This window comes from Bos indicus, chromosome 3, assembly GCF_029378745.1.
Source record: "Bos indicus isolate NIAB-ARS_2022 breed Sahiwal x Tharparkar chromosome 3, NIAB-ARS_B.indTharparkar_mat_pri_1.0, whole genome shotgun sequence".
NCBI lineage: Eukaryota > Metazoa > Chordata > Mammalia > Artiodactyla > Bovidae > Bos > Bos indicus.
Window position 1 is genome coordinate 1,745,788 of NC_091762.1, and position 13,777 is coordinate 1,759,564.

The following is a 13,777-nucleotide window of genomic DNA, read 5'->3' on the forward strand; positions in this document are numbered from 1 at the left end:
AGAGTATTCTTGGTTGTAGGTTTGCGCCCCCTCTCCTTTTTTTCTTTTAGCCACACCATGCAGCATGCAGGGTCCTAGTTCCCTGACCAGGGATCAAGCCCATGCCCCTGTATTTGGAGCATGGAGTCTTAAATACTGGACTACCAAGCAAGCCCTGGTGTTCCCCTTTTATCACTTCATATTGTGCCACTCTCTTCTGGCATGCTGAGTTTCTCTTGAAAAATCAGCCGATAACCTTATGGGGAATCCCTTGTATGTTACTTTTTGCTTTTCCCTGTTGCTTTTAACACTTTTTCTTTGTCTTTAATTTTTGTCAGTTTGGTTAATATGTGTTCTTGACATGTTCTTCATTGAGTTTATCCCACATAGAACTCTCTGTACTTCCTGGACTTAGGTCACGTTTCCTTTCCCATGTTAGGGAGTTTTACAGCTTTTGTCTCTTCTAGTATTTTCTCAGGGCCTTTCTCTCTCTCTTTTCCTCCTGGGACCCCTATAATGTGAATACTGGTATGTTTAATGTTGTCCCATAAGTCCTCATTTCTTCTCATTCTTTTTCTTTATTGTGGTGTGCCATAGTGACTTTCAGCATTCTGTCTTCCAGCTCCCTTACCTGTTATTCTACCTCATTTTTACTACTGATTCCTTCTAGTTTATTTCTTATTTCAGTTATTATATTGTTCAGCTGTTTGTTCTTTATATCTTTTAGCTCTTTGTTTACCATTTTTGTATCTTCCCCATCTGTGCTTTCATTCTTTTTCTGAGGTCTTGGGTCATCTTTACTATCATTATTCTGGATTCTTTTTTGGGTAGATTTCCTATCTCCATTGCACTTAATCTTCTTAGGGCTTCCCTGGTGGCTCAGAGGTTAAAGCATCTGCCTGCAATGAAGGAGACCTGGGTTCGATCCCTGGGTCAGGATGATCCCCTGGAGAAGGAAATGGCAACCCACTCCAGTATTCTTGCCTGGAGAATCTTCTTAAGGGGTTTTATCTTGTTTCTTCACCTGGAACATATGCTTCTGACCATCACATTTTGTCTAATTTTCTGATCTCCATTTCACAAGCTGCAGGTATATAGTTCCTCTTGCTTCTGGTGTCTGCTCCCTTATTTGTGAGGCTCTCCTAGAGCCTTATGCAAGCTTCCTGGTGGGAGGGACTGGTTCCTGCCCATTGATGGGTGGAGCTGGGTCTTACCCCTCTGGTGGGCAGAACCATGTCAAGGGCTGTGTTTGAAGGAAATGGCAACCCACTCCAGTGTTCTTGCCTGGAGAATCCCAGGGATGGCGGAGCCTGGTGGGCTGCCGTCTACGGGGTCACACAGAGTCGGACATGAATGAAGCGACTTAGCAGCAGCAGCAGTGGGGTCAAGAAGACTTTAGGCAGCCTCTCTGCTGATGGGTGGGGCTGTGTTCCTGCCTTGTTTGTTGTTTGGCCTGAGGCATCCCAACACTGGAGCTCTTGGGTGGGGCCAGGTCAAAATGGTGCCCTCCAGGAGAGCCCACACCATAGAGTACACCCCCTTACCTCTGCCTCCAGTGTTTTTGTCTCCACAGTGGCCACAGCCACCCCCTACCTTCCCTGGAGACTCTACAAAACCAGCAAATACTTCTGGCTCAGGCTCCTATGAAGTCACTGCTTTTTCCCTGGGTCCTTGTACACATAAAACCTTGTGTGCACCCTCCAACTCAACAGAGTTGAGTTTCTGATTTCCACAGTTCTGTGGAGTTTTGTGGTCAAAAACCAAACGCTCTGAGGAGTCCCCTCACTCAATGCCAGACCCCCAGGCTGGGCAGCCTGATGAGAGGCTCAGAATTCTCACTTCTGTGAGAGAAACTCTGTGATATAATTATTTACCAGCTTGTGGGTTGCCCACTTGGTGGGTATAGGATTTGATTGGGCATATTGTGAATGTGCCCTTCCTACCATCTTATTGTGGCTTCCTCTTTGTCTTTGGATGTAGAGTATCTTTTTTGGTGGGTTCCAGTCTTGTCACTGGTTGTTTCAGCAGTTAGATATGATGTTGGTATTTTTGTGGGAGGAGTTGCGCTCAAGTCCTTCTACTCTGCCATCCTGTCTCCAACCAGAAGCCAAAGTTCTTTAATAACCATAGATGTAGACATGTGGGTAATCCTTTGGGTGTGTCTTCTTAGACAAATTCACATAAAATATGTGTCTGTACTTGGTATTTCCATAGGCGTAGCAGTCTAAGATTGGTTTGTTGGTCACCCCATCAAATGTGGAATCTTGTTCACAAAGTTTCTTGGTCAGAGAGGCCTCATTTTGAAGATAAATGATGCATTTCTATATGATGCTAGCCTTTAGAAACACACAGCCTGTTCCTGCAGCCGTTCCTGCTAGTGGCACTGTCCAGAACACTAAGATTCATGTTCTCTTCCATGGGGTCCTTTCTGAGACCACAATGGGGCAATTACTCATAAACTGTGCTTCTTCTTCATCTATGATCTGGAAGGTCCTGGCATGGTCTTTCTCCTTATAACCCTCTCTGTTCTCTTTTCTGTATTTTTTTACAGAAAGGTGTCAACTGTTCCTGGGAATTCTAGACCTAAAAATGAATTTTTGTTATTGTTTTGTCATTTCTTATTTTTGTGACCTTGGGGAAGTCCCTTAACTTCTCCAACCTTCCAGTTACCTCTAGGGCACTGGAGATTGAAATATTTCTTCCATTCACAATACAAGATTGTTGGAAAAATCAGAGGGCATCATATTTGAGGAAGTATAGTGAATAGCACATTCAGACAAGAAAAATTCACACTGAGATACAATCTTGCCACAGAGTAGAGCTGGGCAGGGAAAGAATTGGCCACCAGGGGAACTAGCAAGAGGTAAAGCTGGGTTACTATGAATGGAGGTTTGTGACATTATACAGGAGTCAGGGATCAAGACCATCCCCATGGAAAAGAAATGCAGAAAAGCAAAATGGCTGACTGAGGAGATCTTACAAATAGCTGTGAAAAGAAGAGAAGCGAAAAGCAAAGGAGAAAAAGAAAGATATACCCATTGAATGCAGAGTTCCAAAGAATAGCAAGGAGAGATAAGAAAGCCTTCCTCAGTGATCAGTGCAAAGAAATAGAGGAAAACAATAGAACGGGAAAGACTAGCAATCTCTTCAAGAAAATTAGAGATGGCAAGGGAACAATTCATGCAAAGATGGGCACAATAAAGGACAGAAATGGTATGGACCTAAGAGAAGCAGAAGACATTAAGAGGTGGCAAGAATACACAGAACTGTACAAAAAAGATCTTCATGACCCAGATAATCATGATGGTGTGATCACTCACCTAGAGCCAGACATCCTGGAATGTAAAGTCAAGTGGGCCTTAGGAAACATCACTATAAACAAAGTTAGTGGAAGTGATGGAATTCCAGTTGAGCTATTTCAAATCCTAAAAGATGATGCTCTGAAAGTGCTACACTCAATATGCCAGCAAATCTGGAAAGCTCAGCAGTGGCCACAGGACTGGAAAAGGTCAGTTTTCATTCCAATCCCAAAGAAAGGAAATACCAAAAATGTTCAAACTACCAAGATGAATTGCATTCATCTCATATGCTAGTAAAGTAATGTTCAAAATTCTCCAAGCCAGGCTTCAACAATATGTGAATTATGAACTTCCAGATGTTCAAGTGGGTTTTAAAAAAGGCAGAGGAACCAGAGATCAAATTGCCAACATCTGCTGGATAATCAAAAAAGCAAGAGAGTTCCAGAAAAACATCTGCTTTATTGACTATGCCAAAGCCTTTGACTATGTGGATCACAATAAACCGTGGAAAATTCTGAAAGAGATGGGAATACCAGCCTACCTGACCTTGAGAAATTTCTCGAGAAATCTGTACGCAGGGCAGGAAGCAACAGTTTGACCTGGACATGGAACAACAGACTTGTTCCAAATAGGAAAAGGAGTACGTCAAGGCTGTATATTGTCACCCTGCCTATTTAACTTATATGCAGAGTACATCATGAGAAACGCTGGGCTGGATGAAGCACAAGCTGGAATCAAGATTGCTGGGAGAAATATCAATAACCTCAGATATGCAGATGACACCACCCTTATGGCAGAAAGTGAAGAAGAACTAAAGAGCCTCTTGATGAAAGTGAAAGAGGAGAATGAAAAAGTTGGCTTAAAGCTCAACATTCAGAGAACTAAGATCATGGCATCCAGTCCCATCACTTCATGGCAAATAGATGGGGAAACAGTGGAAACAGAGGCTGAATTTTTTTTTTTTCTGGGCTTCCAAATCACTGCAGATGGTGACTGCAGCCATGAAATTAAAAGACGCTTACTCCTTGGAAGGAAAGTTATGACCAACATAGATAGCATATTGAAAAGCAGAGACATTGCTTTGTCAATAAAGGTCCATCTAGTCCGGGCTATGTTTTTTCCAGTAGTCATGTATGGATGTGAGAGTTGGACTATAAAGGAAACTGAGCACTGAAGAATTGATGCTTTTCAACTGTGGTGTTGGAGAAGACTCTTGAGAGTCCCTTGGCCTGCAAGGAGATCCAACCAGTCCATCCTAAAGGAGATCAGTCCTGGGTGTTCATTGGAAGTACTGATGTTGAAGCCGAAAATCCAATACTTTGGCCACCTGATGCGAAGAGCTGACTCATTTGAAAAGACCCTGATACTCAGAAAGGTTGAAGGCAGGAGGAGAAGGGGACAACAGAGGATGAGATGGTTGGATAGAATCACCAACTCAATGGACATGAGTATGAATAAACTCCAGGAGCTGGTGATGGACAAGGAGGCCTGGCGTGCTGCAGTCCATGGGGTCACAAAGAGTCAGACACAAGTGAGTGACTGAACTGAACTGAACTGAAAGCTGGATTATCAAGGCCAGATCTGTAACATCATGTCCATATTAAGAAACTTGGGCTTATTACTGAAGATGAGGGACTGCCTCTGAAATGTCACTCAGATCCTATTTGCAATTTAGAATATCTCCTCAGAAGGAGTGTAACCCACCTGGTAACAGCAGTGGAGGCTGGCTGTGCAGCAAATTAGAGGACAAGGTCTCTAACTCTTCTCTCATAATAGTGGCTATGACACAGCATTAATGAGGATGTGTGTATGTGAGCTCAATTGCTTCAGTTGTGTCCAAGTGTTGGTGACCTCATGGACTGTAGCCTGCCAGGCTTCTCTGTCCATGGAATTCTCCAGGCAAGAATACCAGTGTGGGTTGCCGTGCTCTCCTCCAGGGGATCTTCCTGACCCAGGGATTGAATTCACATGTCTTATGTCTGCTGCAGTGGTAGGGGGTTTCTTCACTACTAGCACCACCAGGAAAGCCCATCATTGAGGATAGGATATATAAATTTTTCTAAACATTTATGTTTTATGCTTTAGCTCTCGCTTTCAAGGTGAAGACATTTGTAGAATCATAGATTTAGTAGAACGTCTTCTCATGAGGACATCTAGACCATTGCCCTGAATCTGGGGGGATCAGATACTTTCCCTCCCACTTCCAGATGAGGTAACTACAGCTCACAGAAGTTAAATGGCTTACTTAAGTGGTGGAAAAGAAAGAGGAAGAGTCTAGACTGACTGCCTGCCTCCTCCCACCCCACCGCACATACACATACATACACAACATACAAATACCACATACACTCACACACACACCGCTCATGGTAGAGAAATACAGAAGTCAGAGTCCTTGAGGTTCTAAAGCCTGCTTCACATGAGTCTAAGCTGCAGAATTCTGTTTCCGAAGATCATAAAAGTGATAATTGTATCATCTAATTATAAAACATTTCTATGTAATATATAATGCATATTATGTTTCCTAAGCATTTACATCAGGCATTTGGTTGTGGGCTTATATTCATTAGTACTTTATTTCATGTTCACAATTACCCTGTTGTGAAGGCACTATTATTATTTTATTTGTAAATAAACAGAGTTAATGAAGCTAAGTTCCTTGCCCAAAGTCACAAAATTAAGGTGGCTTCACAGTTCCTGCCTGAATTCTAAGCACTTCAGAATTGTGCACTCTGCCTGGTTTAATCATCCTGCAGCCCTAGAGGTGGATATTTTCTCCACATTCCAGATGAGGCTCAGACATGCTCAATGGCAATGCTTTTATCTGCATAGGAGTTCAGGAGTCCATACTCCTTCCTAGCTGTTTCTATTCTACTATGGTGGACTGTCTCCTCAGCCTGACTCTTCTTCCTTCCCAGTCACAGGACAGACCTTCTCTCTGAAAAACATCTCCACAGAAATGTCAGGTTACTACATCTGCATCTCCAGGAACGAGGTGGGGACCGAGTCCTGCAACATCACTGTGGCTGTCAGATCTCGTAAGAGCAGTTTGGGGTGGAGGGAGAGTGGGAGGGTGAAGGCCAGAAGGTGACCGGCTGGGGGTCCAAAGGGTCAGCTGACTGGGAGGTGAGCTGGGCAGCCTCTTGGGGTCTCCCGTTGGCAGGTGGCTGAGGCGTTGACCAGATGCTCCTGTCCCAGGTTCCCCTCATCTGGAGGCTAGCCCTGTTCCCTTTGTTGTTTGGAAATAGCACCTAAGACTGGCTTCTGGAGACCTTAGTCCTACCCTTAGGGTTGCTCTGTGGGAGTCGGGGAAGTGCCCAGATCTGGCTTCCATAGGAGTCTGGACCCCATCACTTGGGGAGGGACACCCTGAGCAGCTTGGAAATGAGCTAGAGTAGGAGCTGGCATGACACCTGAGGGCTTTTTTGGAGCCTGAGTAGCTCAGATCTGCTGGCCATCTGGCCTTTTGTACACCTTCATTCTGAGAAGTATCCTCCCGCATTGTCTGGTTCCATTCCCACGAGGCCGTGCCTTCCATGGAGTGCCCCCAGAAGCTGGCGGCACTGCCCCTTGGGCTGGGAAGACAGGCACCGCTCAGAGCCTAGGAAGGACCACCTCTCACATCTGGGACACTGGCTGTTGTGGTTCTTCATCCCTGGCATGCTCCCTGCATCTTGACTTGTGTTATGGGCTCGAGTTGGGAACTGTGGTTAGCGCTCACAGGACTTGTGGCTCTGTCTCTCCCAGCCTCCATGAATGTGGCTCTGTATGCGGGCGTCGCTGGGGGCGTGGCTGCGGCTCTTGTCATCATTGGCATCATCCTGTACTGCTGCTGCTGCCGGGACACCGGCAAAGCTGAGGACGCCAAGGTCGCACGGCCGTGAGTGTCGGGGACAGCCTGTTAGCAAGGGTCTAAGCAGATTAGGAAGATGTGCTCCAGCTCCTCACAGCCTCTTCCTCTCACAACACCTCAGGGGGCAGCTGTTAACAATAAAAACAACTTTTATCCATCCCATTTTATAGTTGAGAAAATAGTAAATGATTCACCCAAATCCTAAAGTGGCATTGCTATCTGGGACATGACTCCAGGGCCCGTGGTTCGCCAGTCTCTAATCCCAGGGTAGAGTTTCCTGTGGGTGTCCAGGGCCGGGTGTGGGGGCAAGCCTCTGTCATAGGCTGCTCTCTCCTCATAGGAAGCACTAGACCCAGCTCCCTCAGTCCTGATGGGTGAGTGTGAACCCTTCCCCTCTGTCCTCAATGCCTGCAGGAATCGGGCGGCCTACCGGGAGCCACCAGAGCAGCTGACAGAGCTTTCCAGAAGACAAGAAGAGGAGGGTGAGGATGACTACAGGCATGAAGACCAGAGGAACGCCGGCCGAGAGACCCCTGACCAGGCTGGCCGATGATCCGGGCCTGCTGCAGGCTGGGGCCAGTGGGAGGATTAGGGGTCATCCCCCTGCCTCCAGGCCTCTCCCCTCCTTTCCAAACCCTACTTTTCTGACCCTTTGTCCCAGTTATTGAGGGATGCTTCATTCTCCATGTTGGCTGCTGGAGGACTTGGCTTGGCCTAGCCAAGGGGATGTCACTTTTGACTGACCCTGTCAAGTGCCCTCCCCTTTGAAGTGACCCTCCTATTACCCTCAGGGCCCTTCACCCTGGACTAGGCAGCAGCCTCCACTTCCCGATGGCACTCCTGCTCCCCAGAGGTGATACTAGCCTCAGGATGGCAGAAGTTGCCCTCCCCACTGTGTGCCCAGCACCCAGGGGAACAGCACCTGGCAGAGGTTTTGCACGCAATGCATTTTTGTTGAATGAATGAAAGAATAAATGAGTACATAAGCCCTTATTTATCCAACTTTGGTGTGAACTCCTTGCTTTGGACCCATGTTGGCCTGGCCTCAAGCTCCCTCTCCAGCTGCATCTCCCACAGCTTTTCTGAACATTCCAGATGCTCCCTGCAAGGGCCACCCCAGCTCCCACTGCACACTCCCTCATGGGGTTTTGCTTTCTCTGTTTGGCTGGGAATGCCCATGAAACTCCCATCTCTGCCTGTCAAATCCTACTTGCCCCTCCAGGCCTGTCTCAAATGCAAGTGAACTCTATAACCCCATCCTAATCTCACACACAGATGGGGACAATCTTGTTACTTTGTCCCACACCCATCACAGGCCACATGGCACAGTTGTCTGAGGGTCTCTCCCTTTGTGTATCGGAGTAGGCAATGGCACCCCACTCCAGTACTCCTGCCTGGAAAATCCCATGGACAGAGGAGCCTGGAGGCCCTCTGTGTATAGTGTGAACTCCTGGAGCAAGGCCTGGGCCTCAACCCCATGCTTTTCCTGGAGCCCTCACAGTCTACAGCTCTTCTAGCAGGCTCAGTCCACCTAAATTTAGGAAACTGCTTTCATAGATTGAGCCTTCCCCTCTCTGGTCCCCGAGACACAGGATGACTTCCACTCAAACCCACTTGCTAATTTCATGAATGAAGGAAGAGATGATTTAAGTGAACACACACTCATGTGAGTATGTACACTGGAGTCAGTTTGCAGCTGGCCCTGTGGTCACAGTGATTCTTCTCCAGGCCAGAGTAACTGACATGCCCATCTCTGCTTCTTGATACCTACCCCTGCCCTGCCCGGCCTGTTCCTGTCTTGGCTGGGCTGCCAGATCTGCTTTGCTGGCCAGCTGTCTAGTTACCCCTCCCACAGCCTCTCACCTGTTGGTCGATTACTTCTTCTGTTCCCAAGAACTTGGCAGTATCCTGCTGCTTGGGTCTTGTGATCCAGTGGCTACTCTCACTCAAATACAATTTGCCAGTAAGTAAATATTGTCATTTCTTTTTTTTCTGAATGATCAGGAAAGCAAATCTATAAATCTGTTGTCCATCTTTGATTTTTAAAAATATATTTTTTATATGTCTTGTTAAATTCTTTGGTTCATTCAAAATGCTGTCAGTAATAATAAAATTGTTGGTGGAAATTCTTATTTCTTTTTTAAAGTGGGCTTTATTCACATCAAGGTAAAGATTATGTCTTTTGTTGTCGTGTGTCAGCCTACTGTGGGCCTCTCTTGGGCTTTCTGGGAGAGGTGAGGTGAGGTGAGGTGAGGGAGTCAAGCAAGGAGACAACTGGGTCAGATCCTGCAGGTCCCATTGCTTGTAGCCATCATAGGGTCAGGCAATGGTTGCTGGGGACAGGACAGAGCCCCACTGATTACAGAAGAATATTCCAGGTGTCTGCAACATCAGAAAGAACACACGGACCTGGGAGTTGGTGCATGCTCTCTAAGGAAGATGGTGGAGAGGTTCTGGCCAGATATACCCCAAGAGTACCGCTCCTGAGAGAGGGAAGAAAGCAGATCCCCAACCCCTACTCCAACTGTCAGAGATCTGGTGACTCTTCCTCCTCCCCAAGCACTCAGCTCTGTCACCCTCTCCCACCACACATTCAAAGTCCTCTTGACCTATGTACCCCTGTCTTGCACCTGTCCCACAGTACTGTCATTACCACGGTCTGTGTCTGCCTAGGACTGTGAGATTTGTGAGAATAAGAACTGATCTTACTCATGGCCTGGCATATATTGACACAAAACTTAATATATTTTTGTTGAATGAATAATTTTTTTTGTCACCATGTCCTGTTCAAGGCCATTTCCTTGTCTTCTAGTTACTTTGGGTGTCTCCCAGCCCTCCTGGTGCAAGGTTTTACACACATGATCTTGAAAGTGGTGGAAAGGAGGTGGCCACCTCCCCCAGCCCTGACCTGGCTGACCTCTGCCCCTGGAAGGGCTCTGAAAGTTCACCCACCTTAGCTCCAGGCTTGGGTAAGAAAACGAGGGAGATTAGAACCCACCACATTCCTTCAGCAATAAATATTTTGTGAGCTCCTACAATGTGTCACATTGAGAAACCTGTATGCAGGTCAAGAAGCCACAGTTAGAACTAGACATGGCACAACAGACTGGTTCCAAATTGGGAAAGGTGTACTTCAAGGCTGTATATTGTCACCCTGCTTATTTAACTTATATGCAGAGTACATCATGTGAAATGCCAGGCTGGATGAAGCACAAGCTGGAATCAAGATTGCCAGGAGAAATATCAAACCTCAGATATGCAAATGACATCACCCTTATGGCAGAAAGCAAAGAACTAAAAAGCCTCTTGATGAAGGTAAAAAAGGAGAGGGAAAAATCTGGCTTAAAACTCAACATTCAAAAAATTAAGATCATGGCATCTGGTCCCATCACTTCATGTCAAATAGATGAGGAAACAGCAGAAAAAGTGACAGACTTTATTTTCGGGGCTCCAAAATCACTTCAGATGGTGACTGCAGTGAAATTACATGAAATTCACATGCAGCCATGAAATTAAAAGACGCTTGCTCCTTGGAAGAAAAGCTATGACCAACCTAGACAGCATATTAAAAAGCAGAGACATAACTTTGCCAACAAAGGTTTGTCTAGTCAAAGCTATGGTTTCTCCAGTAGTCATGTATGGATGTGAGTTGGACCATAAAGAAGGCTGAATACTGAAGAATTGATGCTTTTGAATTGTCATGTTGAAGAAGACTCTTGAGAGTCCCTTGGACTGCAAGGAGATCAAACCAGTCAATCCTAAAGGGAATCAGTCCTGAATATTCATTGGTAGGACTAATGCTGTGAAGCTAAAGCTCCAATAGTTTGGCCACCTGACGCAAAGAACTGACTCTTTAGAAAATACCCTAATGTTGGAAAAGATGGAAGGCAGGAGGAGAAGGGAACCACAGAGGATGAGACTGTTGGATGGAATCACCAACTCAATGGACATGAGTTTGAGCAGGCTCTGGGAGATGGTGAAGGACAGGGAAACCAGGCATGCTGCAGTCCATGGGGTTGCAAAGAGCCGGACATGACTGAATGACTGAACAGCAACAACAATGTGCCAAACACAGTACTGGCTGCAGGGGATATAGAGCTCACTATGACGTCCATCTAGTCAAGGCTATGGTTTTTCCAGTGGTCATGTATGGATGTGAGATTTGGACTGTGAAGAAAGCTGAGCATCAAAGAATTGATGCTTTTGAACTGTGGTGTTGGAGAAGACTCTTGAGAGTCCCTTGGACTGCAAGGAGATCCAACCAGTCCATTCTGAAGGAGATCAGCCCTGGGATTTCTTTGGAAGGAATGATGCTAAAGCTGAAACTCCAGTACTTTGGCCACCTCATGCGAAGAGTTGATTCATTGGAAAAGATTCTGATGCTGGGAGGGATTGGGGGCAGGAGGAGAAGGGTACGACAGAGGATGAGATGGCTGGATGGCATCACTGACTCAATGGACATGAGTCTGGGTGAACTCCAGGAGTTAGTGATGGACAAGGAGGCCTGGTGTGCTGCAATTCATGGGGTTGCAAAGAGTCGGACACGACTGAGCGACTGAACTAAACTGATGACGTCATTACTCAGGAGGCGCTACAATCTAATGGAGGTGATAGGCAGGAGCGTGGTCATGTGAGATGGCGAAGATGCCATGAGAATGCAGGACAGGGGCCCGAGTTACTCAGCCAGAGGGGATTGGGAAAGCTTCAAAGAGGAGGTGACCTGTGGGTTACATCTTGAAGGAAAAAAAGGAGTTTTAAAAGTGAGAAAGTGGGTGGTGCTGAGCCTTCTGTCCTCCATTTCAGGTCTCTTTTACTTTGGTCTTAAATTACATTATGAATTGATGAGACTATTCTCCTGCTGTATTTAGTTCAAGCCATAAACTCAATGAGAATCAGGTTATTGTTGGTTCCCTTACAATCACCATTACCCCAGCCTCCTTCCCAATTCGGAGTTTCCAGCTGACAGTTCATAGCCTTACTGTGTTTGAGAAAAGAGACCAAGAAAAAGAAAGAAGAAAAAAAGAAAAGAGACCTGTGGGTGAGGGAAGATTGTTTGCTAGACACTCATTAGGCACTTGAGACAGTTTTTCAAGTAATCCTTACTTGGACTTTCAAATATTAAGGCATTTTTTTTTGCTTTATCTGCTTTTATTTATTTATTTTTAAAATTTACTTATTTTAATTGGAGGCTAATTACAAGATTGTAGTGGTTTTTGCCATACATTGACATGAATCAGCCATGGGTGTACATACGTTCCCCATCCTGACCCTCCCTCCCACCTCCTTCCCCATCCCATCCCTCAGGGTCATCCCAGTGTACCAGTCCTGAGCATGGAACCTGGACTGGCAATCTGTTTCACATATGATAATATACATGTTTCAGTGCTATTCTCTCAGATCATCCCACCCTCGCCTTCTCCCACAGAGTCCAAAAGACTGTTCTATACATCTGTGTCTCTTATGCTGTCTTGCATATAGGGTCATCATTACCATCTTTCTAAATTCTGTATATATACATTAATATACTGTATTGGTGTTTTTCTATCTTACTTCACTCTGTATAATAGGCTCCAGTTTTGTCCACCTCATTAAAACAGATTCAAATGTATTCTTTTTAAAGACTGAGTAATATTCAAGTGTGTACATGTACCATAACATTTTTTATATATAAATTTATTTATTTTAATTGGAGGCTAATTACAATATGGTAGTGGTTTTGCCATACACTGACATGGATCTGCCACGGGTGTATATGTGTTTCCCATCCTGAACCCCCCTCCCACCTCCCTCCCCATCCCATCCCTCTGGGTCATCCCAGTGCACCAGCCCCGAGCACCTTGTCTCATGCATCGAACATGGACTGGCGATCCTTTTCACATATGATAATATACATGTTTCAATGCCATTCTCCCAAATCATCCTACCCTCTCCCTCTCCCACAGAGTCCAAAAGACTGTTCTATACATCTGTGTCTCTTTTGCTGTCTACCATAACTTTCTTATCCATTCATCTGCTGATGGACATCTGGGTTGCTTCCATGTCCTGGCTATTATAAACAGTGCTGCGATGAACACTGGGGTACACTTGTCTCTTTCAATTCTGGTTTCCTCAGTGTGTATGTCCAGCAGTGGGATTGCTGGGTCGTATGGCAGTTGTATTTCCAGTTTTTTAAGGAATCTCCACACTGTTCTCCATAGTGGCTGTACTAGTTTGCATTCCCACCAACAGTGTAAGAGGATTCCCTTTTCTCCACACCCTCTCAAGCATTTATTGCTTGTAGACTTTTTGATAGCAGCCATTCTGACCGACGTGAGATGGTACCTTGTTGTAGTTTTGATTTGCCTTTCTCTGATAGTGAGTGATGTTGAGCATCTTTTCACGTGTTTGTTAGCCATCTGTATGTCTTCTTTGGAGAAATGTCTGTTTAGTTCTTTGGCCTATTTTTGGATTAGGTCATTTATTTTTCTGGAATTGAGCTGCAGGAGCTGCTTGTATATTTTTGAGATTAATTCTTTGTCAGTTGCTTCATTTGCTATTATTTTCTCCCATTCTGAAGGCTGTCTTTTCACCTTGCTTAGAGTTTCCTTTGTTGTGCCGAAGCTTTTAAGTTTAATTAGGTCCCATTTGTTTATTTTTGCCTTTACTT

At 45.4% G+C, this 13,777-nt stretch overlaps 1 protein-coding gene across 1 annotated transcript in view; it reads left to right on the forward strand.

The window, feature by feature from the left end:
• Positions 1-8,119, forward strand: part of GPA33 (glycoprotein A33) — a 55,814-nt gene extending 47,695 nt beyond the window's left edge. The window contains exons 5-7 of the mRNA XM_070782448.1: positions 6,197-6,316; positions 7,026-7,158; positions 7,546-8,119. Coding sequence (XP_070638549.1) covers positions 6,197-6,316; positions 7,026-7,158; positions 7,546-7,684 — 392 coding nt within the window. The 3' untranslated portion in view covers positions 7,685-8,119. The remainder of the gene's footprint in view (positions 1-6,196; positions 6,317-7,025; positions 7,159-7,545) is intronic.
• The last annotated feature ends 5,658 nt before the right edge of the window (positions 8,120-13,777 follow it).